The sequence below is a fragment of the Typopeltis vanoorti genome, chromosome 3 (assembly GCF_054136105.1).
Source record: "Typopeltis vanoorti isolate ZY-2024b chromosome 3, IOZ_Tvanoo_1.0, whole genome shotgun sequence".
Taxonomy (NCBI): Eukaryota; Metazoa; Arthropoda; class Arachnida; order Uropygi; family Thelyphonidae; genus Typopeltis; species Typopeltis vanoorti.
The window spans coordinates 33,977,147-34,004,384 of record NC_143551.1 but is presented as its reverse complement, the minus strand read 5'-3'; the positions used below and the strand labels follow the sequence as shown (position 1 = coordinate 34,004,384).

Genomic DNA, 27,238 nt, shown 5'->3' with positions numbered 1-27,238 from the left:
GTTAAAGCTATGAAATCTATAGGATACACTCGGATATTTTCTATGCTATTAAAAAAAAATGCTGATGTTGCTACCTGCTAAATTAATTTAACAATATGTAGTATGAGAAAGACTGCTCCAAACTTTGCAAACTGCATTTCTCAATCTTTCTTCATATCCAACATTCCACAGACTGGATAAGAATCAATTACTCTAAATATCAAATGTGTGTTAATACAATGATTTAATGCAAAAAGTTTGTTATATTAAAAAAAAAAAAAAAAAAGCCAAAAGTCTGCAAAAATAACACAAAATTTTTAAAATTTTGCTAGAGTAAAATTTATAATCACAATGTCAATCTTTAAAAAACTGAAAGCTCTATGACACTTATCTTTCAGGATATTCCAAATATATATATATATTAAAAAAAAAAAAAAAACTGTTTTCTGATATAGAAGCTTAATGTTATCTTTGTTTTTCTTTTCTTTCTTTTTTTTGCCATATACAATATGAAATACATAGCACATACATACATACATATTATTTATTTAACATTCAGTTACATACAAAATTTGTGGCCCAGGCTGGATCAGCAATTGGTTTGCGACACTTCAACAAACATATCAAAATGGCTTATGTATGGTCCCAATCATCTACATTACTGAATATGACTAATAATTAATGAGCATATGAAAATTCTCATATTATGCAAATACTTTGAAATATAATCATTATAAAATAAATGCAACAAGATAAAATGGGGACATTTAGTTTAAAACTATCCTTTTAATAATAACATGCACATTCTTATTCTTATTCACAGTCTTGAAATTTAAACAACAATAGTTGAACCTTTATTTAAATTAATGAATACAAAATAAAAATAACACAAGCATCTATCAACAGCTGATAAAATATTTTTTTATTTGAAAATGAAGATTTTGATCCTAAATTTTCAGAAACTTTTTAATGCATTTAAAATCAGCAGTCACTTTTTTTGTTATATGCATCTCTACTTAAATTTATTTTTAAAATAAATAAAGCACTCTGATAAATATTCTGATAGTTTACTCATTCTTTGTTATATCTATATACTATTGATTTGATTTTATGTAAATACAAAATTGATTATTTGCTTTCTGAATATTGTAGTTTCTAACTATATAGCTGGACACTTAGGTTATGTTTCTGCATAACTTATATATTTGTTTACTGCATTACAGCAAACTATTTAAGAAAGTCTGGTAGAAGAAACTGTATCATATCCCCCTTGTTGCATTAAAAGAAGCACCATGTGAATTTTACTTATGGTGTGAATAGACAGCAAAGTAGAGATAACCATTTAATGTAGAAAATATTGGTATATAGGTACTTATGTTGTAAGGAACTTTAAAAATTTATGTATATCATTAAAAATGAAGGATATCTTTATCACTTACTTTTGCCATGTACCGAAGAATGAGTCCTGGAGTAGAAATCAAATCTACAATAGGAAAAACTTCACCAGGCTCTCTTCATACAGTACTAAAGTAGCCTACTGCACATGGATATAAAAGTCCCCCCCTCTTCTGGCAATTTGGTTTTTTCTTCTACAAAACAGGCAAACTAGCCCGTGAACACAGCAATTATAATATAGAAGATTAAAATGGAAATATTAATCACCCAATCCATTTCTGTTTATGAAAGCGAAGTTATGGCTGCTAAGAGGCCATCATGCCTAACATGTAAATGGAGGAATTAAATTACGTGAAGGAACATATATACCGCCACAGACTAGTAAGTTTTACAGTATGAGGATTAAGTGTCAAAGCACCAGCTAGGTCAATTAAGAATAACACCTCAACATACATCAGTCTTATTGCAGTTAATGTGTACTTAGTAAGTTAAAAAAAAAAAATTAAAAATTAAAAAAAATGCATTCCGCTGTTAATGGACGGAGAGAAAGTCCAAAGGAATAAAACAATTTCATAAAAAATTCTAAAACTTTCCAAATAATCTGAAAATAAAATTTTTTGTATACATGAGTAATGAAAATATGACAATAAAAATATGCTTTACCAACAAAACAGAAAAGTTTAGTAATATCTTATTTGGTTTGATTACGCAAAGTTTTATTGCAAATATTTCACAGTTCATATATTTATTCTATATGCTTAATTTCAGAAGCAATTACAGTACACATTCAATAAAGAAATTATTAAGATTATTCCACTTCAAAATCTGACTAGGTAAAATTCTACAAAAAAGATAAACTGATTGCAGATGAACATACAATTCAGTTTTTCTTCTTAATCAAGCTGGATTAATTATAATGGCTTGTGGTCAGTGTACTGTAATATCATTTAAGAAGGATACAATATACAGCTGCTGACCCTGAACAATTTAGCATCTAGTATGAATTAGCAGAGTCTAAAACTGATGAGATTCAAGCAATAATGCACATTCTTGACTTTAGTATTATTTTATAGCTTGTACCTGAATGTAACTGTGAGAATTATTTACATGTATTTGTTATGAAAATAAAAAATATAACCTTCTACATAACTTCAACAAACAGCTGTTGAAAAATGAGTGAAATGATGTAAAATTGTTATCACAGACATACACAATATACATATATTCTTCATTCTAGTCATTATATATTACTGTCATCTTTTAAACTTGAAAGAATTCTAACACTTAAGAAACATTATACTAATTTATTGTTTTAATATAAAAATAAGGAGTAAAGCTAAGAATGATTTATCACATTAATTCTTGAAATGTTTAGTTAATAAATTATGCAAACATATAGGAAGTCTTCAGTATCAAAATTTTGACTTGCTTTCAGGGCAGCTCCCCCTCTCTCACACACACACAGAGGATATACTGTGAAAGAGTAGGAACAGTTGATATCTGTAACAAGTAAAATTCTTAATAATTTCCTAAAATATAAATAAATCCATTTAAATTTTATTGTACATAGAGAACAGCTTGGCCTAATACAAAACAAAAGCAATAGAGGCGTGGGGTGGGTGGGAAATGAAACTATATGCAGCATAATAATAAAATATATAAATTACACATGTAACTGAAACCATTCTATTTCTGTATAGGCAAGACATAAATATATTGGATATCACCAGACATGAACATTTGAATCTCATAAATGTTAAATGCTGTACTGATGTCAATGACATTTTACAGTATTTTAAGTAAATGATGTGATATTCTTTCATACAAATATCTTTCTGTAATGTAATGTTTTGCAATAATAAATTTGTATAAATATTCATCCTGTATTATAAATGTGTGAATACATTTATGTAACAAATTATGGAGAAAGAAATTTAATACTATCATATTCTCACCCATTTGAAAATTAAAACATTTTATTAAAAAAAAAAATATATATATATTTTTTCACTTTGTTTTTAAAAATTTTATTATCATTATCATTTTCAAATGAGAATATGAGCAATTTCAAAATATTCTGTACTGAAAAGTAACTAACCTATTAGCATTCAGAGAAGTTCCCAGTAATTTAAGAAATTTCTTGAAATCTGATTTTGCTTTCGAGTCTTATGAACAAATAAAATGTCAAAATCTTTTTTTTTTTTTTTTTTTGAGATAAAATTTCCTAATTTAAGCTTTAGCTTGTTGTTTCCCCTCCCCTCTGCCTTCCATGATTTTGTCTTAAAAATTTTAATTAAAAAAAAAAACTTGCATGTTTTTTTCTCTACTATTACAAAAAACATTTATATAGATGATGCAAACTGATTCTTTAGTAACAACATCTACACTTTCTTTTAGTTCTGCAAAAAGTGACTAGCTCTGAAAAAACCCATGGAATAGTAAGTTTGCCTAAAATTTGAAAATTAAATGAATACGTTTCACCACTTCATTAATTCAACTAAAAGAGTGGTAATTACTTAAAATATGAAAAAAGCAAAAGGGATTATATCTGCAATTTACTTTCAGTATAAGGTTACCTTATTAGTTTTTCACATTACCTATGCAGTCACTTTGAAATTATGCAGTTACATTTCTGACATACTGTACTATATGACTATATGTACGCCAACAGGGACCAAAAAGCAGTTGGGTCTTATCACAATAGAAGATATGTGAATGATTGGTATGGAAGAATTTTGTTTCCACTAAATATCATAATGAAGCAGAAAATATATGCAATTAAAAATCTAAACTAGAGTAGATCTGAAACATGAAGAAAGAAAATTTTTATACTGAGAACAGCAATATAGGTAAAAGTGAAAATGATTAGAAAACATGAACATGCTTTTATTGTTATTATTATTATTGGTACACAGCTCTATATCTTTGATGGAGAGTATGTCAAGGTTGTTGGGATAGGTTCACATTCAGTTTACTAAATAAATACTATACTAAATAAATTATAATATATATATTATAATTTATTTAGTATAGATTTTAATATCAACCTTTCTCTCTCTCTTTTCATATTTTGGATCTACTTCTAGTTTTATATTTACTCATCTTTTCAATGCAATATCAAGTTCATGCAAAACCATACCAATCCATATGTCTACCATTATAACTTATGAATAAATGCTGCACTACTCCTTGTCCCTGCCACACACTATCACATAATCAAAACAATTCTTTATATGACTTCATACATAAGTAACTAAAACCAAGAAATTGAGGAATTCAGCCTGAAAAAATAATTAGGCAAACTGAATTCTGTAATTTTAATTATACCTAAGATGATTAAGGACTCAGATAATCATTGAACAATATAAACAGTATTGCAAATGACAATAACTGAGTTTTTGCTTATACCATATCTAATATCCATTGGATACTCTGTACCAAAGTTACACTGCATTATTGTCTAGAGAGATAATAACTGGAAACTTTTCTATAAATTAAACTAAAAATAAAATAAAATTAATCAATGCCTAAATTATTTATAGTCAACATTTAAAACAAGTATCAATTTTAACCTTTAAGATCTGAATTGATATAAAAAAGAAAATACCTAATTTTTAAATCAATTAATGGGTTTTTTACTTCGAAATAAAGTTGATTCTTTTCAAAATTTTATAAGTATAACAAAGCTTTCACTTTTATTTCCTAGCCTTTGAAACACAAGAGCATGACTTTTTCTAACAATACAAGGATAAATCGTATTTTTACAATACTGCAAAGTTATTCTCGAGAACAACATTGCATGGGCAAAAACAGATGGTCTGTATACTTCTTCAGAAACTGAACTGTTTATCAGTTCGGTTTCTGTGTAACAGAGATCAATGCGAGCTCTCTGGTAAAGAGAAAATTCTAAAATATAGTTAGACACATATCAGACTCTTCGTGGGTTAATTATGCATATATATATCTTCAAATATTCAAACTAAATTTTTATTAGAAGAAACTTTTTTTTTTGTTTTAGAAAGGATTCCTACAAAGCAATCAATTTTTTTTTCTCTAAGTCAACTAATAAGTGTAACCTTAAGGGTGGATTGTACTTTGTTTTACTATTCAGCAATGCCTGCTAAAATAAGATTAAGAATTAGCTGCTTGGGTGGGGCACACTTTGCAATTACATTTTTTTTTTTTACATGAAAATCTTAATCACAAGTGACACAAATCTTAACACTTAGATACTTGAGCAAATATCAGTCTTGAACAACAAGGAAGAACACTGCTTCTTAGTTCATTTTTAACTGCTCATTAACTTCACAATAATTTAAAACAGTTTTGACACTTCAAAAACAATCTACACTCAGAAGTTCAAAAACTACCTTCAGAAAAATGTATGCAATAATGTTCTTTGTCACACAATTCAAAATATAACATACATTTGAATGCAGATTACAATATAACTTATTGTAACAACTTTTAAGTTGTTACAACGAAATTAAAAAAAAAGCAATGCCAAAATTGTCTACATTTTCAGTGGATACATTAAATGTTTTAGGAAGCACTGTTTTATAGTAAATAATTTACTCCCCCATCCCCCCCTTTGCAACTGAATAATGTTTGTCATATCTATAACTTTTTTTTTTAACAAAAAAAATTGATAAACACAACTTTTTAAACAAACAAAAAAAATAGTATTTATTCATTTCTTGAAGAAAACTGTCTTGGTTAAAATATAATATTCAACATATACAAAGCTAATGTAGGAAAAACATCTTATCCCTATGCTAATCTAGTTATAAATGACCTAACAGCTAGTATTTTACAATTCTGACATCTTGATTATTACTAAGGTAAAAAATATAAGAAGAATCTGACAAATAATACAAAAAAACAAGAAATGGAAAAAAAAAGATAAAAATCACAGAATGGAATCAAAGAACTTTACAGTTAAAAAACTCAACTGATGCCTAGCAGTAATGTATAAATAAACATTACTATTTCTCCCCTATAGGAATTTTGACATATAAATGCCATTAACATACTGAGATTAAGAAAAGCAGGTAAAAGTATCATTTTGTCTTTATTTCTTTTTTTAAAAGAAAGCCAAGAAACAATTATCTTTTGTTAATCATGCCATCAGAAATGACTGAGGATATTCAACTGGTCATTACTAGTTTAAAATAAATAATGAAGTCTCACTGGTTACCACTTGTTAACATTACAGATAACACACTATACAAAATACCCAGATAAATTGAACTTCTAAATGTTTCCCCAACAATTTTCAATATGGAAGTCAGCAATAAATGCATACTACAAAGATTGTTTATAACAATTACTTATGTGCACATCTACCTGACTCATTACACAATTTAAATAATCAACAAATTTACAATTCAAGGAATCAAAATTCCATAGAATTTCAAGTATACTGGAAACAGTACATATTCAATTTTAGTTAACAACTTTTATTAAGGAATATGATCTTAAAATAAAGTGTGTATGGATAATTTTATTCAAAAGATGCACTGCAGTTAAGAAACATAGGAAAGTCCTCTGACATTAAATACTACAAATCTTATAATATGGTCACAGAAATATGTATATTCTGGACGGATCCATCTACAAAAATTTCTTTCCTTATCTTTTTAAAAAAGGCAACTTCTTCAAACTACATTAATTTAATTTTTAGTGGACATCAAAATTGAGCTCACAAAATGAAGCTTTTTCCTAAAACATGATTACTTTTAACAATCTAAAAACTTCCAAAAGCTTGCTACTTTTACTGGAGTGCAGACAGCCAAGCTGATAAGTAAATTTAAGTTAGAAATTTCTCACTTTGTTTCCCTACTCTGCTTATAAAAATTACTAGTTTTAATAAACTGATAGTTAATATATACCATGCCTACAAAGTGAGTGCAAAATTCTTAGGAACACACACAAGCTACATTATTCATATTATTACTTTCACAGTTCTTGACTTATACTGTGTAACGCATAGAAAAGCTAGTTCAATGTCTAGACAAAATGATTATTGCTTTTCAGGAATTAATAAAAGAATTCCATTAATTATCGAATTACATATATCACATTTTTTTGGTATAAAACTTATTTCTGAACTAATTAAATTTTTTGTACAGTAAAAAAAAATAATAAAAAATAGCATTTTTTTTTAAAGTTATGCACCAAAAAAGACTATGTTTTCATTTAGAAGAATCAAACAAGAAAACAAGATAATATTATATATGTACAGATTCAATTTGAAGACTTTTATGGAAACCAGTTAATATGCACCAAAAAAGACTATGTTTTCATTTAGAAGAATCAAACAAGAAAACAAGATAATATTATATATGTACAGATTCAATTTGAAGACTTTTATGGAAACCAGTTAATATATTAGTACAACAGTAGTAGAACTATTAAGTCAGCTGCTCTTTAGTGTCAGAAGGTTCTGGATTATTTACCCTAAAATAAAGAAAGAATAATAAAAAAAAATGATAAATTGATATTTCATAAAAAAAATATATGTACTATACATCTCTCTGCATATGATAATAGTAACTACTAACAATAATTTTACAGGCTTTCAAACTGAAATTTGTCAAGTGGGGTTTATATTACAATAACTTATTATGCCTCAGTTTTGTTAAGATTTCAAAGATCATATCCATATTTTTGGATCATGTAAAGATTTTTCAAAAAAAAAAGCAGAAAACTAAAGTTTTTTCTTTATTTTCTAAAAATTATTAATTTTAACCTAATTATGAAATTGAAACAGACAAATATAAAAGGATTTTCACATAAATATAGGCAGTCCCAGAGTTCTGTAAATTCAGATACACATATTATCCTAAAAAAAAAAAAAAATCTGGTTACAAGAATTTTACTTATCATGCATATGTTACTAGCATGCCATCTTATTAATGAACATGGATATGCTGTGTATTTGTGTTCATACACTTTGGGTTTTTAGTGTTTGTGTGTTCTGGTGTAGAGTTCAAGCATGACTAACTCGAAAAAGGAATAGAAGTAGAAAAAAGTAGACCCATACATAAATGCACCAAAATTGATCTGGTACTAATCTGATAATTATAATTACATAATATAATGTAATTATATATAATATATCCTGCTGCATATTTAGAAAATTTTGAAGTTGAGTTTTGTGTTGCTGTGTTAAAAGTGTCTTTGCCATAAGTCAGCTCCCTTGCTGTTTGTGCACGCAATACTCCTGAACATGATACTTCTCTAACACAATGCTTTCTCATAAGAAAATTTTTGGATGATGCCAGTAAAGATGCTTTTAATGTCAATATGAAGATGGACAAAGCAACTGGAGAATGGATCCTAATGCCTCATGGTCTTGATAAAAGTCCAAAGAGAAATAAATAAATGCTTTTAGATTGTTATCAGGGCTTTAGGATATTCAGCCACATTAAACATTTTTTCCTATTTCTCATGCTATTTATACTTTATCACTTTGCATTAGTAATTGCATACTGAAATCACCTGTAAAACATGTTAGCAATAAGGTGTGATTAATGGGTGGGGTAAATCCAACTTATATAAAATTTAAGTTTCATCAGTATCTCTAAGGTTTTTAAGAACATTTTATCTTTTTATGACTGTTTTGTGGTCTTTCCTTCTGTGATGTACTAGAAGTTTCCCTTTCTTTTTAAACATATTCATTTCATCTCATCTCTGATTTCTCTTTTGCATCTCTTTTAAAAGGTGATACATCTTCCAACATGTTCAATACACCAATATTCTCAAAGGAAATGGTGCAATGAGTAGCAAAATACACTGCTTTAAATGAGAATGCAAGGAATTAACCTTCAAAAAATCTTATTCCAACCTAATTTTAGAAAATTTCTCGAGCATATTTTAAACTACATTTTTTGAACCAGGTTCTTTATTGTTTCCAGAAAGCGTTGCTATTATTTTTGAAACCAATCCATACTTTTAAAAAATAAGTTTGTGATAATTTCCCCCTTCAAACTATCCACAGTTAATGTTCTTGTCTGGTACCACAACAGTATCTTGGTGGTATCACTATGAGCCTGGCATCTGAAACACTGTGAAATTTAAAGCAAGATTACTTACAAGCAAAGTTATTCAAACAGAGATGTATATACTTTAAGTCATTTCCCATTCTTGTCTGCTGCCTTCCTAATGAACTGTTTCATTAACTGTAATTTTATACAAAGAGATAAGAGATCATTCTTCCAATCCATTAAATTTTCGGAGAGAACATTTTTTGAGTCCGGAATGAAAATTTCTGTCCTTGGTTGCTATTGTCCTATAAAAGCACACTGAGAACTTTTAAATCTCCACAAATTACCCATATGAGTTCTTTATAATTTCATTTTATAAAGATGAAGTTCAACATTTTCATAAGTGAACAGAATGAGTGAAAACTGACATTTTGTAGTGGAATACTACAAAATGTAGTATTAAAGAACAACAGTAATTAAAATTAAAAATTTTAATTACTGTTGTTCTTTAATACTATGTTGTTTTGTTGTTCTTTAAATTAAAATTAAAGAACAACAAAAATGTAGCTTAAAGAACAACATCCACTGGCTTGGGCCATATACTTCAGTTTAAACTAATTGCAAGTCCAGAAATACTGTTGCAACACAAGCGAATGTTTCTGTAAAGAGCATAGCATAGCATAAACCCATTCTCTGTGCTTCTGAAAATCAAGTTAATGGTGCAAGTAGGTTATTATAATTATTATTATACAAGTATATCCATGGAGTCAGAAGACTCATCAAAGTAAACTCACAATAACCTTTACACACACAATACGTAATCATACCTCTTCTTAAACTCATTCACTTTCAAGACACTCAACTAATTCTGGCAATCCACTCCCTCATTCACCACTTTTCGGGCAAAAAAATCTAAACCAGACATTCTTAGCTTTTGTTCTAAATCCCAAGATCTGTTCAGAATCCTTTGTAAACTCTAAATCTCTTGCCAGATAATTAATTTGTTTTGTTGTTAACTCCATTTCACACTAACATCACAGGAAAGAACTACATTAAAGAAATTATAGTGATGAATGTATAGCCAGATTAGACCCATGTCACGAACTTTATGGAAGACAGAAGATTTGAGAAACGTCCTTTCTATTCAACTGTTCAAAAAAAAAAAAAAAAAAAAAAAAAGTTACAGGGCAAAGTTCTTTCAGCCCTAACTTTTTGAAGACTGGTGGACAGCTAGTTTCCACTCTTCAGTGATATTGGTGACGACTATCACAATGAATAAATGCTTTCAGGGGAGGGAATATGGCAGATAAGAACCATCATATTGTGGATCTAAACCCTATCAGGTAGATATAATGTCTGAAATAGCACAATGAATCAATGCTTTCAGGGGAGGGAACATGGCAGACAAGAACCACTATATTGTGGATCTAAACCCCATGAAGTAGATATTATGTCTGAAATAGCAAAAGTATGATCATTTCTGAGCTGTAGAGGCTAAAACATCAACTGCAGAACTCTCAAATTATCAGAAATCATATACTGGCCTTAATAGCTTTAATAGATTTGGCCATAATCAAAACAACCTATACTCCTTCCTAAATAAATTCAGTAAAAGGCTTCAGGATTCCTTAATTAAACTGAGAAAACTACAAAAATAGGTAGGAATATGAAGAGCACCACCACTGATTCTCAATGGAGAACCTATAGAATAAAATATCTCAGCTATTTAGGTACAATTTTTAGTGAAGATGGCAAATTAAATATGGAAATAGAAAAATAAATATAGTATGGTGGGAAGCTAGATGAATAAATTCACATAGAATTTATTTTTGTTTACATTATTATTATAGAATTTATTTTTGTTTACATTATTATTATTTATTATATACTATGCTGACAAAAGTATTTCGACACCTAGTTGTGGTAAAAAAAAAGCATTTTAATTATATTTCTAGTACAGAATAGGACCACCTTTGGCCTAAATAACAGCAACTATCCTTTGGAGCATATTTCGACCAATTTCTGATATGTCGAACCAGGAATATTCTTCCATTCCTCGCACAAAGCTACCCCCCATTGCGGACGCTGGCTACTGTGGTCTGGAGCAAATTCGGAATTCTAATTTGCCCCAAAGATGTTCGTTGAGGTCTGGAATCTGAGCTGGTCAGTACAACAATTCAATGTTTTGTGGAAACCACTCTTGGACACACAGGGCAGTATGGCAGGGAGTACTGTTGTGCTGAAACATGAAAGGTTCAGTGCTGAAGTACTTCCACAGCATTGTAAGTATGAAGTAGTCCAGACATCATGGTTTTAGGCATGTCCACCAATTGACCAAGCCCATCCAACTGAAACACCCCTATACCATTACCAAGTCTTGACCAAACTTGATAACTGGAATGATGCAGTCCTGGGTAATCTTCAGATCTAAACACAATCATCAGAGTGAAACATTTGGAAGTGTGATATGATTTGTCACTCCACAGAACCCTCTTCCAATCATCTAAGGTCCAGGAACAGTGTGAAAGACACCAGTCCAAATGTCATTTTGCATTGAGGGGGTTATGTGTGGCTTGTTCGCAGCAGCTCTGTTGTGGTAACTTAAGGAATGCAACTCTCTGCAGACAGTCCTAGTGTCGACAGATGCCCCTGCAGCATTTTCCAGGTTGACTGCGAGATGATCAAACATTCCGAAACAGAGCTCGCTGATCTCAGTCGGTGACCTTCCAGCGCATTTTCCTGCTGTGGTAACACCATCAACTTTCTATCTATGAATGACACAAGCAATGGGAGATTTTGGTATACTGAGACGGGCAGCAACATCATGGACAGAAAGACCACTGATGCAACACCCAACTACTATCCCACATTGAAAGTCTGTCAGTTCAGCTGAATGTGGCAGTGGCATCCTGACATTGAGTACAATGCAAAACATCCTACCTTTTATTACCAACTTACGCAGGCACTCCCTGAATATTTGCATGGCACAGAAGGTATCCAAATACTTTTGTCAACACAGTTACATCATCATCATCAAATTCCTGACATGTACCTTAGGGGTGTACATGATAGTGCCACAAGAAAAAGTTACATCATTACTAACTTCTTATTGACAGTTTTCTTCCAGATTAGTCTGTTATCTGTCAAGACTCCAATATATATTTCTTTCTTCTGAAGCACTTTTTACTTCATCAATCCACCTATATATTTTAAGAGAAATACAGAGGCTGTTCAATAAGTTATAAGACTATATTTATACAGAAAACAGATTACCTTTAATCGTCATCATTTACATGGTCTTTTACTTTTTACTTTTTCGAAGACGCAATGTTGGGACAAATGCATCGCGTCTCACTACCGTGAGACGCGATGCATTTGTCCCAACGTTGCGTCCACTTCTTAAACACATGTGAAAGTCCGTTTTTTGGGAGTTCTTTCAAAACTGCCTCCACAGCTTTTACACATGCTTTGTTGCTTTCGAAATGGCGGCCTCTTAGTGGTTTCTTGAGCTGAGGAAACAGCCAGAAATCACACAGTGCGAGATCAGGACTGTATGGAGGGTGTGGTAGGATATCTATGTTGTTGTTCTGCAAAACGTCCACTACACCACCAGCAATATATGGCCTTGCATTATCGTGGTGCAATAAGAAGCCATTCTTCAGCAACGGACGCTTCCTTTTGATGTGCTGTACCATTGTCCGTAAAACATCCGCATGGTATGAGCCGTTTACAGTATTCCCGGGTTCTACAGTGTGTTGGTAAACAATGCATTCGTAGTCAAAAAAACATTATGTTCATAACTTTACCAGCCGATTTTACAGTTTTTGCTTTCTTGGGGGGGGGTAGGCGAAGACAGATGCTTCCATTCACTGCTTTGTTGTTTCATTGTAGGGTCATAGTGATACAACCAAGCTTCATCTGCTGTAATGATGCGTTTTAAGAAGTTGTCGCCTTCTTGTTCCAGTCTTTCTTTCCGTTCTGTGCACACATCCACTCGATGCTGCATTTGCTCCGGTGTCAAGAGTTTGGGAATCCATCGGGCGCAAACATGTTTCAGTCTCAAATGTTCAGCCATGATTGAGTGAACACTTCCCACAGAAATATTCAGGACAACATACAGCTCGCGTACTGTAATTCTGCGATCCTCCTTGATGATAATCGCTGCTGTGTTGATCATTGTCTCTGTGACGGACGTTGAAGGTTTTCCCTCACGTTCAAGATCTTCCACATTTTGTCTTCCTTCCTTAAAAGTTTTATGCCAGCGAAAAACACTTGCCCTCAACATTGCTACATTGTGGAAAGCTTCGCATATCATGTTAAAAGTGTCTGATGCCGATTTTTGCAAACGCACATAAAATTTAATCGCATAACACTGTTCCAAGGACGCTTCCATTTCGACGACTGGTCGCAGCTCGTAGGCGCGCAGAATCAAGCTTGCATTTAGTCACGTGACACTCTGGCAATTCATATGCATACTTGATTACGCCATCTATCAACCTCTTTTATTAATAGACAGCAACATTTCTTTATTCCACAGAAATTAACATTGTGATGAGTGGTTTCGTGACAGTAAAATTAGTCTTATTACTTATTGAACAGTCCTCGTATAATCAGAAGTACATAATTAATACTTGAGATAGAAAGAGCAATCTAAAACCTAAAATTTTTAAAGGATGTTGGAGTAGGTGATATTCGACCAGACATGCTGAAATGCAGAGGTATAAGTTTTATAGTGGCTGCTGCATTGCATACTTAAGATGACCTACTCAGTCCCATTCCAGATGATTGGACTAGATCTCTCTCATAGTATCCATCTATAAAATGAAACAATGTGAGATTACAGTGACATTTCCCCTACTGTTTTAGGTCCAATAAGCAGATCTGAGAAGTTAAGAAAAACTGTGGAAGGGAAATTTTGAGAACAAGTGGGTTTATGTCAAAATAGAGGTTGTAGGTCAGATTTTCACTTTAACCCTTTTGAGAAGTAATGCTGTATATGCTTCTAGCCTCAAAACAGGGAGGTGCTACAATCTCTTAGCAACCCCCCCCCTTTTTTTTTACTTCCTGAAGATCAAGATGGTCACTCAGTGAAAGTATACAGCTGATCACTACTGAGGAAAACTGATTATATATATTTCAAATGGACTCAAGTTGGATTATGACCATGCAGAGGAAACTAAACACAGTCTAGATAGTGGTTTTGAATGTCACGATGTGTTTGAAAGTGCTAAAATTTTGACAATATTGCCAAAAAATCAAATAAATCTTGGCAATTCATACGATAGTGCTTCACTGTTCTCTAACAATGAAAGTGGCAATGAAGTTTCTCAACCACTGAGAAACTGAGTGAATTGAGTGTGTGTGTGTGGGGGGGGGGCAATCAAACAATAATTTGATTTTTATGAAAGTAAATTTGGTATCAGCAAAGAGTAAATTGAGGGTAATTTCAAGTTTTTTTTAGACAATGAACTCGTAAAAAGCATTGCTACAGACTAATAATTATCATGATTTTGTTACGAAAAACAACTGAAGTAAAAAAAAGAAAAAAATCCAAAATAAAGAAATGGGTGAAGACTACATTTCAGGGGTTGTATTTTTTGCTCTGATAATATGGATGACACACACAAAAAAATGATTACTGGTCAACCCACCCATTGCTGTAAATGAAAATGCCTGGAAAAAATTATGCATCTGGATCGATTTGAACTACTTTTGAAACTGCAGGTTCATTTAGTCACTTAAAAAATATTTTTGGCAGGAATCAAAATACTCACTCTGTGATGTGAGATACTTATTTTCAAGTTACTGCTCAAAGGGTTAAGACAGACAGTTGAGACATCACGAGAATATAACAAGGATCTGTATTTAGGGTGTGTAGATCTGGAAAATCATACAACAATGAACCAAGAGAAAAGCTGTTCATGCCACTACAATTATATATATAGTAGTAATGTAATGTGATATTATATCAAGCAATGCATAGTCTATTTGTGATGTAAGTCAGGTCAGAAATCAAAAATGAACGAGGTACAGCAAGATGGCTTAATGTACAATCAGGTCACTGTTATTTATCACCTATATGATCACATTATGAAGGAAAACAGCATTAGGCTGAATATCAAAATCTGAGATATTCAACTCAGCTCTTTATGCAGATGATGTTGCTAATAAAAATTCAATAAATTGAATAACAGCTATAACAAATTCAGTATGAAATTATCAATAAAAATACAAAGACTATGAAAATAGATAGGGACACTGAAAACATCAACTGCATCCTGAATGGTGAACCTATGGAACAAAGCAAAGCATTTCAGCTATTTAGGTACAATTTTTAGTGAGGATGGCAAATTAAACATGGAAATAAATAAGAGAATTGGTAAGCTGGCATGGTAGAGAGTCAGCTGAATAAATTTATGTGGAGTGAGAGAGAAATTAGTCAAAATGTTAAACTTGCTGTATATACGAGGACATTCAAACCAATTTTTACTTATGGATCTGATGGGTTAGAAAAACAGCTCATCAAGACCATAGAATTCATCAATAGTAGAATCATATTAAAAATGAAGATATTATGAAGGAATCTAACACCTTCATTAGAATGTGTGAGCATAGCTAACCGTAAATGGTATTGTCACATAACAGGAGAGGAAAGGAGAGTAAAACAGGTGTTTGAGCATGGCAGAGAAAAAAAAAAGGAAGACCAAGATCTCAATAGACTGATACAATGAGTGAGCAACATAAGATCTGAGCATACTGAAGTCCTCACAGATAAAAAATTAATATGGAGGAAAAACTGTTGACAGGAAGTTACTAATAACGTAAAGTTTTCACATAGTACTATTATATATATTATGTACACTCCTTGAAGGTACACAGCAGAAATTTGATAAAGAATGACAGTCATGATTCTTCTTTACCTATATGTAGCTTCACATAATTTGGTACTGTTATTGAGGAATGGAGTGTCCAAACAGTTTTGAGAACACAGCATATATGAGTGGTCCCCCTGCCCAATAAACAAACCAGTACGAATAAATGTATCTTGTTAAATCATATGAATAAAATAGAAAGGAGAAACCACTTACAGAGATGCTGACAGAGAAACTGGACAAGTCCGTTCAGGAAGGTATGGATTAAGTGGAGACTGGAATGGAGGACCAGTGGAATTCCATGTATTTTTGCCACCCTAAAGGGAAAAAAAAAAGAAAAAAAAAGAAGAAAAGATTGGTTACTAAATTTTTTCATAAATTAATAGCTCACAACATATGTGCTGATAAGTCTAATTTGTTTTAAGTAGTTAAAATAAAGTCTTAAAATAATAAAACTTCAATAAAGATTTTTAAAAAATGCTATGTTGATAATACTCCATTTCAAATATAGTGCTTCTATCATCATTCTACCATACACCAAGTGCTGGTAAAACACCTTTGCAAATTACAGGTTTACAATCTATGTGAATTTAGAGTTTTTTTTTTTTTCTTCTCTTCCCCCTGCAGGACTCAAGATGATTAACAATCAAGTTCACTTTCAGTACAGTGAACTTGTAAGGATAAAAGGAATAGTTTGTTATAGCAGATAGCTTTTTATGCTGGATTTCATTCAATAGCAATGATGCTACAAGGTTTTGGCTGGGCAAGTTCACTATAGCTGTATTTCCTATAGTGACAGTTGACTGGATACTTGGCCTTCTAACAGTGATTGTGCAATTCCAGTCAGTTTAATTTTGAACATTGCTACCACTGTTAGAGGACACTTTTTTTTTTTTTAATATATTATAACAGTATAATCTATGAATTAGAATTACACAACACAATATTTACAAATTCAGCGTAATCTACAAAATGTTATCTGGAATAACAATATTATCAACTGCCTACCAAGATTTGTAAATACACTTTTTATTAATATAAGAAGGAGTAGCCATAGTATTCAACACAAAATACGAGGCTAATCTTCTTGAATGGCAGTCAGTCTCAAGTAGAGTAATGTGGGCAAATATGAGAATGGGGAACTGGACAATGAGACTTATTTGTGCCTATGGTCCCACAGAAGGTTCTACTAAGGTAGAAGTGGAGGAATTTTTTGAGGCTTTAGAAAAAGCAACTGACACAAAAAAAAAAAAAATGAAAAGTTGGTCCTTAAATAGCAGAATAGGAAATGATTGTGAGACATACAAAAATATTTTGGGAAAATTTGGAGAAAAGAGCAAAGCTAATAATAATGGCAAATATCTGTTGGATTTCTGCTCAGGACATGGACTGGTTATTACTAACACCATGTTCCAACATAAAAATGTGCACAAATTCACATGGAGAGAAGAGGCTATGAATAAGAAAAGTCTCATTGACTATGTTATTGTTGATAGTGATGTTTTCTCCCTGGTGCAGGACACCAGAGTGTACAGAGGATTTGAAACTGGAAGTGATCACTATTTAGTCTTGAGCAGGATAAAATTGAATTTCACATTGAAAAGAATAACATGTAAGAAAGTTTTAAAGCGAATAAAAGTTGAGCAGCTCTCAGATGTGAACTGTAGACTAAAATACACAAAGATTATTGAAGAAAAAATGAAAGAGTTTGAGAACAGGAATCAAACCTTGGAGATTCAGTGGCAAACTCTGAAGAAAACATTGATTGATTCTGCCAGAGGCATGTGGTGAGGTTGTCTGTAAGGATAAAAAAAATCAGAACTCCCTGGTGGACACAGGAAGTTAAAGAGGCAGTGAAGGAAAAGAAGAAAGCATACCAAAAGTTCCTGTCAAATAAGTCAGCTTGTGCTCTTAGAGAATATAGAGACAAATGCAAGAATGCTAAACACTGTGTAAAACTAGCTAAACAAAAGTCATGGGAGGACTTTGGCAAGAATATAGAAAATAAATATCAAGAAGGTGGCAAAATATTCTGGAGGTTGTTGAAGAAGCTTAAGAATTATTATTATGATTATTATTATTATTTCGGGCGACTCCAGGAGTCCTTAGACTCATCGAAGGAGGCCCTAAACATCATGTACACACAACTATGCGATTACATTCTCACAGTATCTATCATACCTTGCCTTGAACTCGTTCACTGTCATAGCACCCACAACAGACTCTGGCAGCTTATTCCACTCATTTACCACTCTAATAGTAAAGAAACTAGCTCTAACACCCCTGCTAGCCACACTCTTGCCCAGCTTCCATAGGTGTCCCCTAGTTCTCCCACCACCAGTCCTGATCTCAAAAATATCCTCTGAATTAATCCTATAGAATCCCTTTAGCAATTTGAATGTCTCAATCATATCTCCCCTTTTCCGCCTATCAACTAGTTTCTGCAACCAACAAATCTTCAACCTGTTCTCATGTGGTTCATTCCATAGACCTGTTATCATCTTAGTCACTCGTCTCTGGATCCTCTCCACCTCCTCCTCATCAAGAAGGAACCGAGGTGACCAATCTGGGCACGGTAGTCGAGATGAGGTCTTATCAAGGCTCGGTACAGAGGTACAATAACTTGCTTGTCTCTGCTCGTCAAGGTATTTTTCAACAACCAAGTGAGTTGATAAGCTGATTTAGCTACTTTTGCAATGTGCCTCCTAAACTTCATCTCCCTATCCACCAACACTCCCAAGTCCCTGGCCTCATCAATCTCTTGGAGTACAGTTCCACCAATGTGGTATACTGCTGCTAATCTTTTCACCCCAAAATGCATAACCTTACATTTTGTCACATTAATTTGACATCCATTCTCCTTAGCCCAGAACTCCAATCTATCTAAGTCATCCTGCAAGACTTTGACATCTTCTGCATTCACTATTGCCCTACCCAACTTTGCATCATCAGCGAACAAATGAATTGTTCCACTCAGATCCTTCCCTATATCGTTAATGAACAGATTAAACAGCAGTGGTCCAAGAACAGAACCCTGCGGCACACCACTAGTCACAGACTGTCTTTTGAACTCTACTCCTGAATAAACTACTCTTTGATATCTCTCCATCAACCAACCACCTATCCATCTCACCAACCCTATATCCATTCCCATATGTTGTAGTTTACGGATTAGTATTCCATGTGGTATCCTGTCAAACGCCTTTGCCTGGTCCAGCAGTATCACTGTAAACCCATTTCCCTTATTCAGTTCAGCCGTCACCTTGTTATAAAACTTGAGCAAGTTACTGAAGCATGATCTACCCTTCACAAAGCCATGCTGTCCCCTGTACAGTATCTCATTTTCATCAATCCATTCCTGTATTTTTCCCTTGACTACTTTCTCCAGGACCTTGACGACGACTCCTGATATGCTGATCGGTCGGTAATTTGCAACCATAGTCTTGAATCCTCCTTTATGGAGTGAAACTATTTCGCCTCTTTCCACACCTTCAGGACTAAACCCGACCTGAGACTCAGATTAAACAACATGGTCAAGGGCACTGATAATTCCTTAGCCGCTTCACGCAAGACCCGTGCCAGTATACCATCCAATCCCACAGATGTGTTCACATTAAGGTTCTGTAATAAACTAGTCACCTCCACTTCATTCATCACTATTCCCGTATAAACTAATGGTTCCTTCATTTTTTCAATGTCACCACCTGGATGATATGCTTTTGCAAAGTGCGCACTCAGTAACTCCACTATATCGACTGATTCAGTGACCTCCTTACCATCGTCATTCCTTAAAATCATTTTGCTATGTATAGTTTTTTTCTTACTTGCAGCATATTGAAAGAACTGTTTGGGATTCTCTTTTGCTTGCAAAGCTAGTTTCCTTTCATAATCCGCTTTTGCTTTTTTTACCACACTTGTTACCTTTCTGGCCTGCACTTTATACTGTTCGTGTGCCTGCAGGTCACCCCTTTCTTTAAATTCCCTCCACAGTTGTTTCTTTTTTTGTAGCTCAAGCTTAATGGTGTTATTCATCCATTTAACCCCTACTTGTTTTACTATTCGGACCCTAGGTATATAATCAGCCATAACCTCATGTAAATGGTCGTTGACCACTTCCCATTCTCTATCGACGTCCAGCCCTTGCAGTTGCACATGCCATGGCACTGATCCAAGCAATCTCCTAAGCTTATCATACTTACCAGCACGGTAATTCCACATATACCCTGTCTTAATCGAAAATTCCACACCTTTAGCCACCTCCCAGGTCAAGAACTTATGATCACTCTCACCAATAGTTGGCAACATGGTCATATTCATTACAGTTAAATTCTCAGATGCTATTACCAGGTCAAGCACTCTCACACCCCTAGTATTTTCAATTACATGCTGTCTCAGATAGTTATCCCTTAATAATTGAATAAAATCCTTTTCCTTCCTCACATGTGTCCTCTCCTCCTTCCAATCAGTGTTACGATAGTTGAAATCCCCCATAATAATTACCCTCCTTCCACTCATTTCATCAATTTCCCTATGCATACTATCTCCACCATCTATTCCATCACCTGTTCTATAGCAGCACCCAACTGTATATTTTATTCTGCCAGTCTCAATCTCACACCAAATAGCCTCAAATGAGCTCCTTTCACTATCCTGCGATACAACTTCAATTCCCCTTGGCTGCAGTTCATCAGCTATCATCAATAATACCCCTCCCCCCCATTTTATTCTCTCTGTCCCTCCTAAACACACTATAACCTACACATTCTATCCCACTAACTATATCATCTTCCGTCAGCCATGTTTCACTAATGCCAATAACCTGTGGCCAGGAAGAGCCAATCAAGGCCAAAAATTCTTCCTTCTTGTTCCTAATACTCCTGGCATTAGTATACATGAAATGCAGTGATCCCTTAGTCCCACCCCTATATTGATGCGTTATTCTAAATGACCCATTCCCATTTTTTGTCCTTAGTGCTGGCTCGGGTACATTATATACATTCTTACACTCATCTGTCTCACTGATGTCTGCATATCCATTCCCCCCCCCCCCCCTCCTTGGTAGTTCTAGTTTCCCTGGTTTTGCACATCCATTTTCACTTCATTCAGCAACACTCTTTCCAGTCTCTGCACACCAAGTCCATTCAAATGCAGGCCATCCATCTTGAATGGAGGAAAGAGTGCTGTAAAAGGAATTAGAGATGATAAAGGTGACATGAAAATGGGAGAAAAAGATATCCTTGAAGTATGGAGTAATTACTTTGAAAAACTGCTAAATGAAACAAGTAGTGATGACAGCACAGTGGTAAAAAACACTGACCAGGCATGCAGTCAGGAATACATATCCATACTTGAAGTAGAAAAAGCCATCAAAGGCTTGAAATGTGGAAAGGCAGCAGGAGTAGATGATATTCGACCAGAAATGCTGAAGTATGGTGGTATAAGAGTCTTACAGTGGCTGCACTGCATAGTTCAGAAAGCCAGGACAGAGGGACGAATTCCTGATGATTGGAGTAGAGCTCTCATAGTACCCATATATAAAAAGGGAAATAAAACTGCATGTGAGAATTACAGAGGTATTTCCCTACTGAGTGTTCCTGGCAAGATCTATACAAGTATACTTGAGAAACGGTTGAGAAGAATTGTGGAAGAAAAGCTTGGTGAAGAACAAGCTGGATTCAGGCCAAATAGAGGCTGTCAGGATCAGATCTTCACTTTACGACAAACAGTCGAGAAAGCATGGGAATATAACAAAGATTTGTATTTAAGTTTTGTCGATCTGGAAAAGGCATATGACAAGGTGCCAAGAGAGAAGCTATTCAATACGCTGCAGTTATATGGTGTCAATGGGGCATTATATCAAGCAATACTTAGTCTTCATTTGAGTTGTAAGTCAGCAGTTAGAATTGAAGGAAGTACAGGAAGATGGTTTAATGTTAAATCTGGTGTGAGACAAGGATGTACATTATCCCCTCTGTTATTCATTATCTATATGGATCACATTATGAAAGAAAGTGGTATTAAACATGATATCAAAATTGGAGATGTTAATGTCAGCTCTTTGCTTTATGCGGATGATGTTATACTTCTAAATAAATGTGCTACAAGTCTGCAAGATTCTCTGACTAAATTGAATAGCTGTTGTAATAGATATGGTATGAAGGTCAGCAATAAAAAGACAAAGACAATGAAAATAGGCAGAATCATTGAAAAGAACCTGTGGAACAAGTAAAACATTTCAGCTATTTAGGCACAATTTTTACTGAAGATGGTAAATTAAATATAGAAATAGACAACAGAATCAGCAAAGCTGGTATGGTGGGAAGTCAATTGAATAAATTCATATGGAATAAGAGAGAAATTAGTCGGAACACTAAATTAGCTGTATACAAGACAGTGTTCAAACCAGTTTTAACTTATGGATCTGAGAGCTGGGTCAGAAGTAAAACACTTGACCAAAGACTAGAGACCGCAGATATGAGAGTCCTGAGAAAGATTATAGGCGTGAACAGATGGCATCAATGGCAATATCATATTAAAAACGAGGATATTAGGAAAGAACTTGACATTGTCAGCATCCAGGAATGCATTAGCAGAGCTAATTTCAGGTGGTATGGTCACTTAAACAGAATGGGTGAGGAAAGATTAGCAAAACAAGTGTTCTCTGCCAGGTTGGCAGCAAAACGACCCAGAGGAAGACCATGATATAGGTGGATTGATACGGTACAAAGTGTTCCGTATTGTTACTTGTCAAGGTTCCGTTGGAGTCTTGACAAGTAACAGACTGATTTGGAGGAAAATTGTAGATAGGAAATTAATAATGATGTAATTTTTTTCATGTAGTACTATCATATCCTGTACACCCCTTGAGAGTACATGGCAGGAATTTGATGATGATGATGATGACTTTTTATTAATATAGTTTCACAGTATATTATAAGAATATAAAAGTATATTGTTTGCTGGGTGGGGTATTTTTTATTATTTTTTTTTTTTCTGTGCATCTAATTCTGTCATTTACCCCATCAGCAAATGACTCACTTGATTGAGTGGTTTAACTATTAATTTCAAAATAAAGACACCAGAAATTAAACTACAAATCAAACTTGCATGCAGATTCACATCCCAAGATATCACATCTTATCTTCTAAATTAATTACCATTAACTCATTAAGATAGGCTAGAATAACTAGAATTTATAGGATAATAATATCACAACTGTAAACTAGTTATTTACTTATATGTAACAAACTACAGCAAAATCTCTCGTAACAGGCAATACCCAAACAATGGCACTTGGTATTGCCGTTGTTTTGGTATTGACAGTAATACCAAAACAACTGCACTTTCAAAGGTCTAAATTTTAATCCAAAATTTAAGTCTATGAGATAAGAAAAATATGCAATGGGCTTACATTCTAGCAAGATTTGCCAAGTAATGTTCATCTATGCACATGATGTTATGAAACTGCATTGTATATACAGTGAATTTTTAAAGCTCCGGTGACAATCTTGTAAGCAAGCAGACATTCAAAGTTATGTTATCACACTAAGAAATTCACAACAACTTTCACGTGATAATACATACTGTAATTTTTAAATGCTGTTTAAATTTGATTTTCTGAAATATAACATTATGTGTATGTGTTTTAAATTTTAAAAAATCCACACTATTTTTGATGTTATTTATTTAATTACGACTGGCAGATCAAAAAACATGACCAATGAACTTCACATGCTGCAATTTCTACACATGACATCACAAAACATGAACAGGTAAGTTCCCCAAATATATATTCAATTATCCCGTAAAATCTCGTATCTGGAATCGCCGAAGTCCCGTTGTTGCCAGTTAAGAGAGATTCTACTGTATTTGTATTTGCCAGCTTGGTCGACTGAGTGATTTTACATACATGCTCTCCAAACAAGTTCAAAAACCACTTTAGGCATTGACGTTTGTGATTGTCTTTAGGTTGGAGATGAATTGCATTGCAAGGTGTCAGACTACTGCTCTGCTTATTGGAGGCTGAAAAAGTTCCATGTTTGGTCTCTAAAGCAGACTATGTAAAAAACTAAAACACAGAGAAAAAAAAACTTAGCTTATACAGTAAAAAATGTACTACAAGTTTGCAAATAACCTTTTGGGTAGGAACATAAAAATTGTGTCTATTCTTTTCCAGAGCAGAAATACTGTAAACTTATTATTCCAAATTTCAGAGTGCTACCAATATTTGGAATCCTGAATTACAGGGTGTTCGGGATAAATTTGACAGTTTCGTAAGGAAAAAGAAAATCTTCTTTGTATCTATTAAATTTAATGAATTGACAAAAAAACATTACAGGCAGAGTTAATTACAATACTATCAACAAGATTTACTCAAAATAACCACCATTAGCATCGATCACAGCTTCAATTCTGCTTCGGAACCTCGAACAAGCTGATGCTACAGTCTCCCTGGGAAGGGCCGCAAAAACTGTTTTAATTTTATCCATTAACTGGGCTTTTGTATTACTGGAAGTGCGATTGGTGTCTTTTTCAACTGCGCCCCATACAAAATAATCCATGGGGTTAAGGTCTGGGGAGTTTGGAGGCCAAACATTTGGACTGGTGAAGTCGTAGAAATTTTCAGACAACCATTTTTGACTTTTCCCAGAGGTGTGGCAAGGGGCCGAATCCTGCTGCCATACATACGGCCTACCATTGGCTACCCTTGTTATCCACGGCTTGACTACAGTTAGCAACTCCACGAACAAAGCCCGAATTCCAATGCCAGGGTTCTTCAACACCTGTTCCTGCAGATTTGTGAGGAATTCTGCTGTACGAACGCAATCAGATCGTCTGCTAGGGATCTTTCTTCTTGCTACATCCTCGTAGTCACCATTGCAAGTCTCTAGTTCATGCCTGATTGTTTTTACTGTATTCAGGGAGCATTGGGCAGCAGTCGTAATATCCTTATTTTGATGGCGGGCACGAATCATCATGATACAAGTTATTCTCTTCCATGATTCAGGTGGGTTCCAGCTATCCATCCTTTCTGACATCTTGTATATGAATGAAGAAGGGTCCAAACTTTTAAATGAAGAGAAGTGTGTGTTAATACATGTAACTTACGGAAAAATATAATTAATTATAAATATGTCAAATTTATCCCGAACACCCTGTATATGGGTGGAAGAGAGTGAGAGAGAGATGGACTAATAAAAATACTATCACCACTTACCCTCTGTTTATGGTACTTGAACAAATGGTATAAATAAACACACAGTGTCATTCCCATAACAACTGCCATAACACCAAATACAGCTGTTATGATTCCAATCCATGCAGGAAGCCTGTGGATTAAAAAAAAAAAGTATCCAAATTAGAGTGATGTAATATACTTAAAGAACTTTAAAAAACACATTTGATTTCTTACTACTCTAAAGCCAAAATTATAGTTAACTCTTTAATAACATGGAACTGAATCAAACATGAAATGTGTGAATTGACAGAAACATTTTGTGTTAAAAGATTTGATTAAAAAATATATATTTCTGAGATATAAAAAATGTATACATAGATAAAAACATAAGGTGAAAGGCATTATATTATTACCTGATACTCCCAGGCAGGGAGCAAGGGTCTCATCAAGGCCACACATCACTCACACCAGCTATCATACCTTTTCTTGAATTCATTCACAGTATCTGCATTCACCACTTCCAAAGGCAAGCCATTCTGATCATGTACTGCTCCATGAGATTAAAAATCTAGCTCCCACCACTTTCTTGACTACATTCTTTCTCAATTTCCACAGATGCCCTCCCATAAAATTAAAAATTGCATCTACTGGTATTATATGACCCTTTCACAAGTTTGAAGGTCTATCATATCACTCCTCTTTCTCCAATTTTCCAGCATTTGTAGCTCACAAATTCTTAATAAACTATATTCTACAACCCCAGTATCATCTTTATCACGCTCTTTTCATTCTCTCCACTATATCTTCATCACCTCAAAAAGCAGGAGACCAGATATGCACACAATAGTTCAAGTGAGGTCACATCATGTAAAAAGAGCAAAATGACCGTTATCCTTAACATATCAATGTTTTAGTACTGCATTTGTCCTCTGAGTTATGTTTGCAATCTTTGCTATATGGGCCCTAACTTTCAAATTTCTATCTATCAAAACTTAAAGATCTCTAACCTGATTAGTTTCTTCCAGCGTAATCCCATCCTCCACCCAATGTAATATATGGCAGTGGATCTTATCATCGTATCACACCAAAGTACATAACTTTACATTTACTAACATTGCAATGACAGCCATTTTCACATGCTCACAGTTCACCTATTCAAATCATTCTGCAAGCAGTTGCATGCCTCTTAAATCTTGTAGGATCCCCCCCCCCCCGATCAACCATACACTACTTTTTTGATCGGGGGGGGGGGGGATCCTACAAGATTTAAGAGGCATGCAACTGCTTGCAGAATGATTTGAATAGGTGAACTGTGAGCATGTGAAAATGGCTGTCATTGCAATGTTAGTAAATGTAAAGTTATGTACTTTGGTCATCCTCTTATCCAAGCTAATAGTTTATAATCAATCTCATATCTTGCAACTTATACAGTAGCCTTCCATTTTATATCCTATCAAAAAGTCTTAGGAAAGTCCAAAGTATCATGGTGTATCCATTATTCTATTTGTCTAACTCAATCATAACATTATTATAGAACGTGAACAGGTTACTCAAACATGATAAACCCGTGCTGTTTACTGCAAAGTATAGAAATTCATTTCTATAAGCAAGCTCTTACCAACTTTTTTGAAAATCTTTACTGCCACTTCAGAGATACTGATGGGGCTATCTTAGACCCATCATCTTCACACCACCCCTGTGCAATGGAATATCATACATTCTTAATACCCCTTAATGACATGTATATCAGTTCTAAAACTGGTACAAGAACTAAAGGGAATCTGCAATTTTTGTATACAAATGCAAGAAGCATTCGAAATAAGAGG

The 27,238-nt window shown here is 33.7% G+C and overlaps 1 protein-coding gene across 3 annotated transcripts in view; it reads right to left on the bottom strand.

The window, feature by feature from the left end:
• Positions 1-509: 509 nt before the first annotated feature.
• The window catches only part of LOC150108029 (uncharacterized), a 73,689-nt gene continuing 46,960 nt past the window's right edge, over positions 510-27,238 (bottom strand). For all 3 annotated transcript variants that reach the window (XM_090390582.1, XM_090390583.1, XM_090390585.1), the window contains exons 3-5: positions 25,452-25,563; positions 16,451-16,551; positions 510-7,833 (exon numbers count right to left, since the gene is read on the bottom strand). In XM_090390582.1, the coding sequence (XP_090246708.1) occupies positions 7,788-7,833; positions 16,451-16,551; positions 25,452-25,563 (259 nt within the window). In that variant the 3' untranslated portion in view covers positions 510-7,787. The remainder of the gene's footprint in view (positions 7,834-16,450; positions 16,552-25,451; positions 25,564-27,238) is intronic.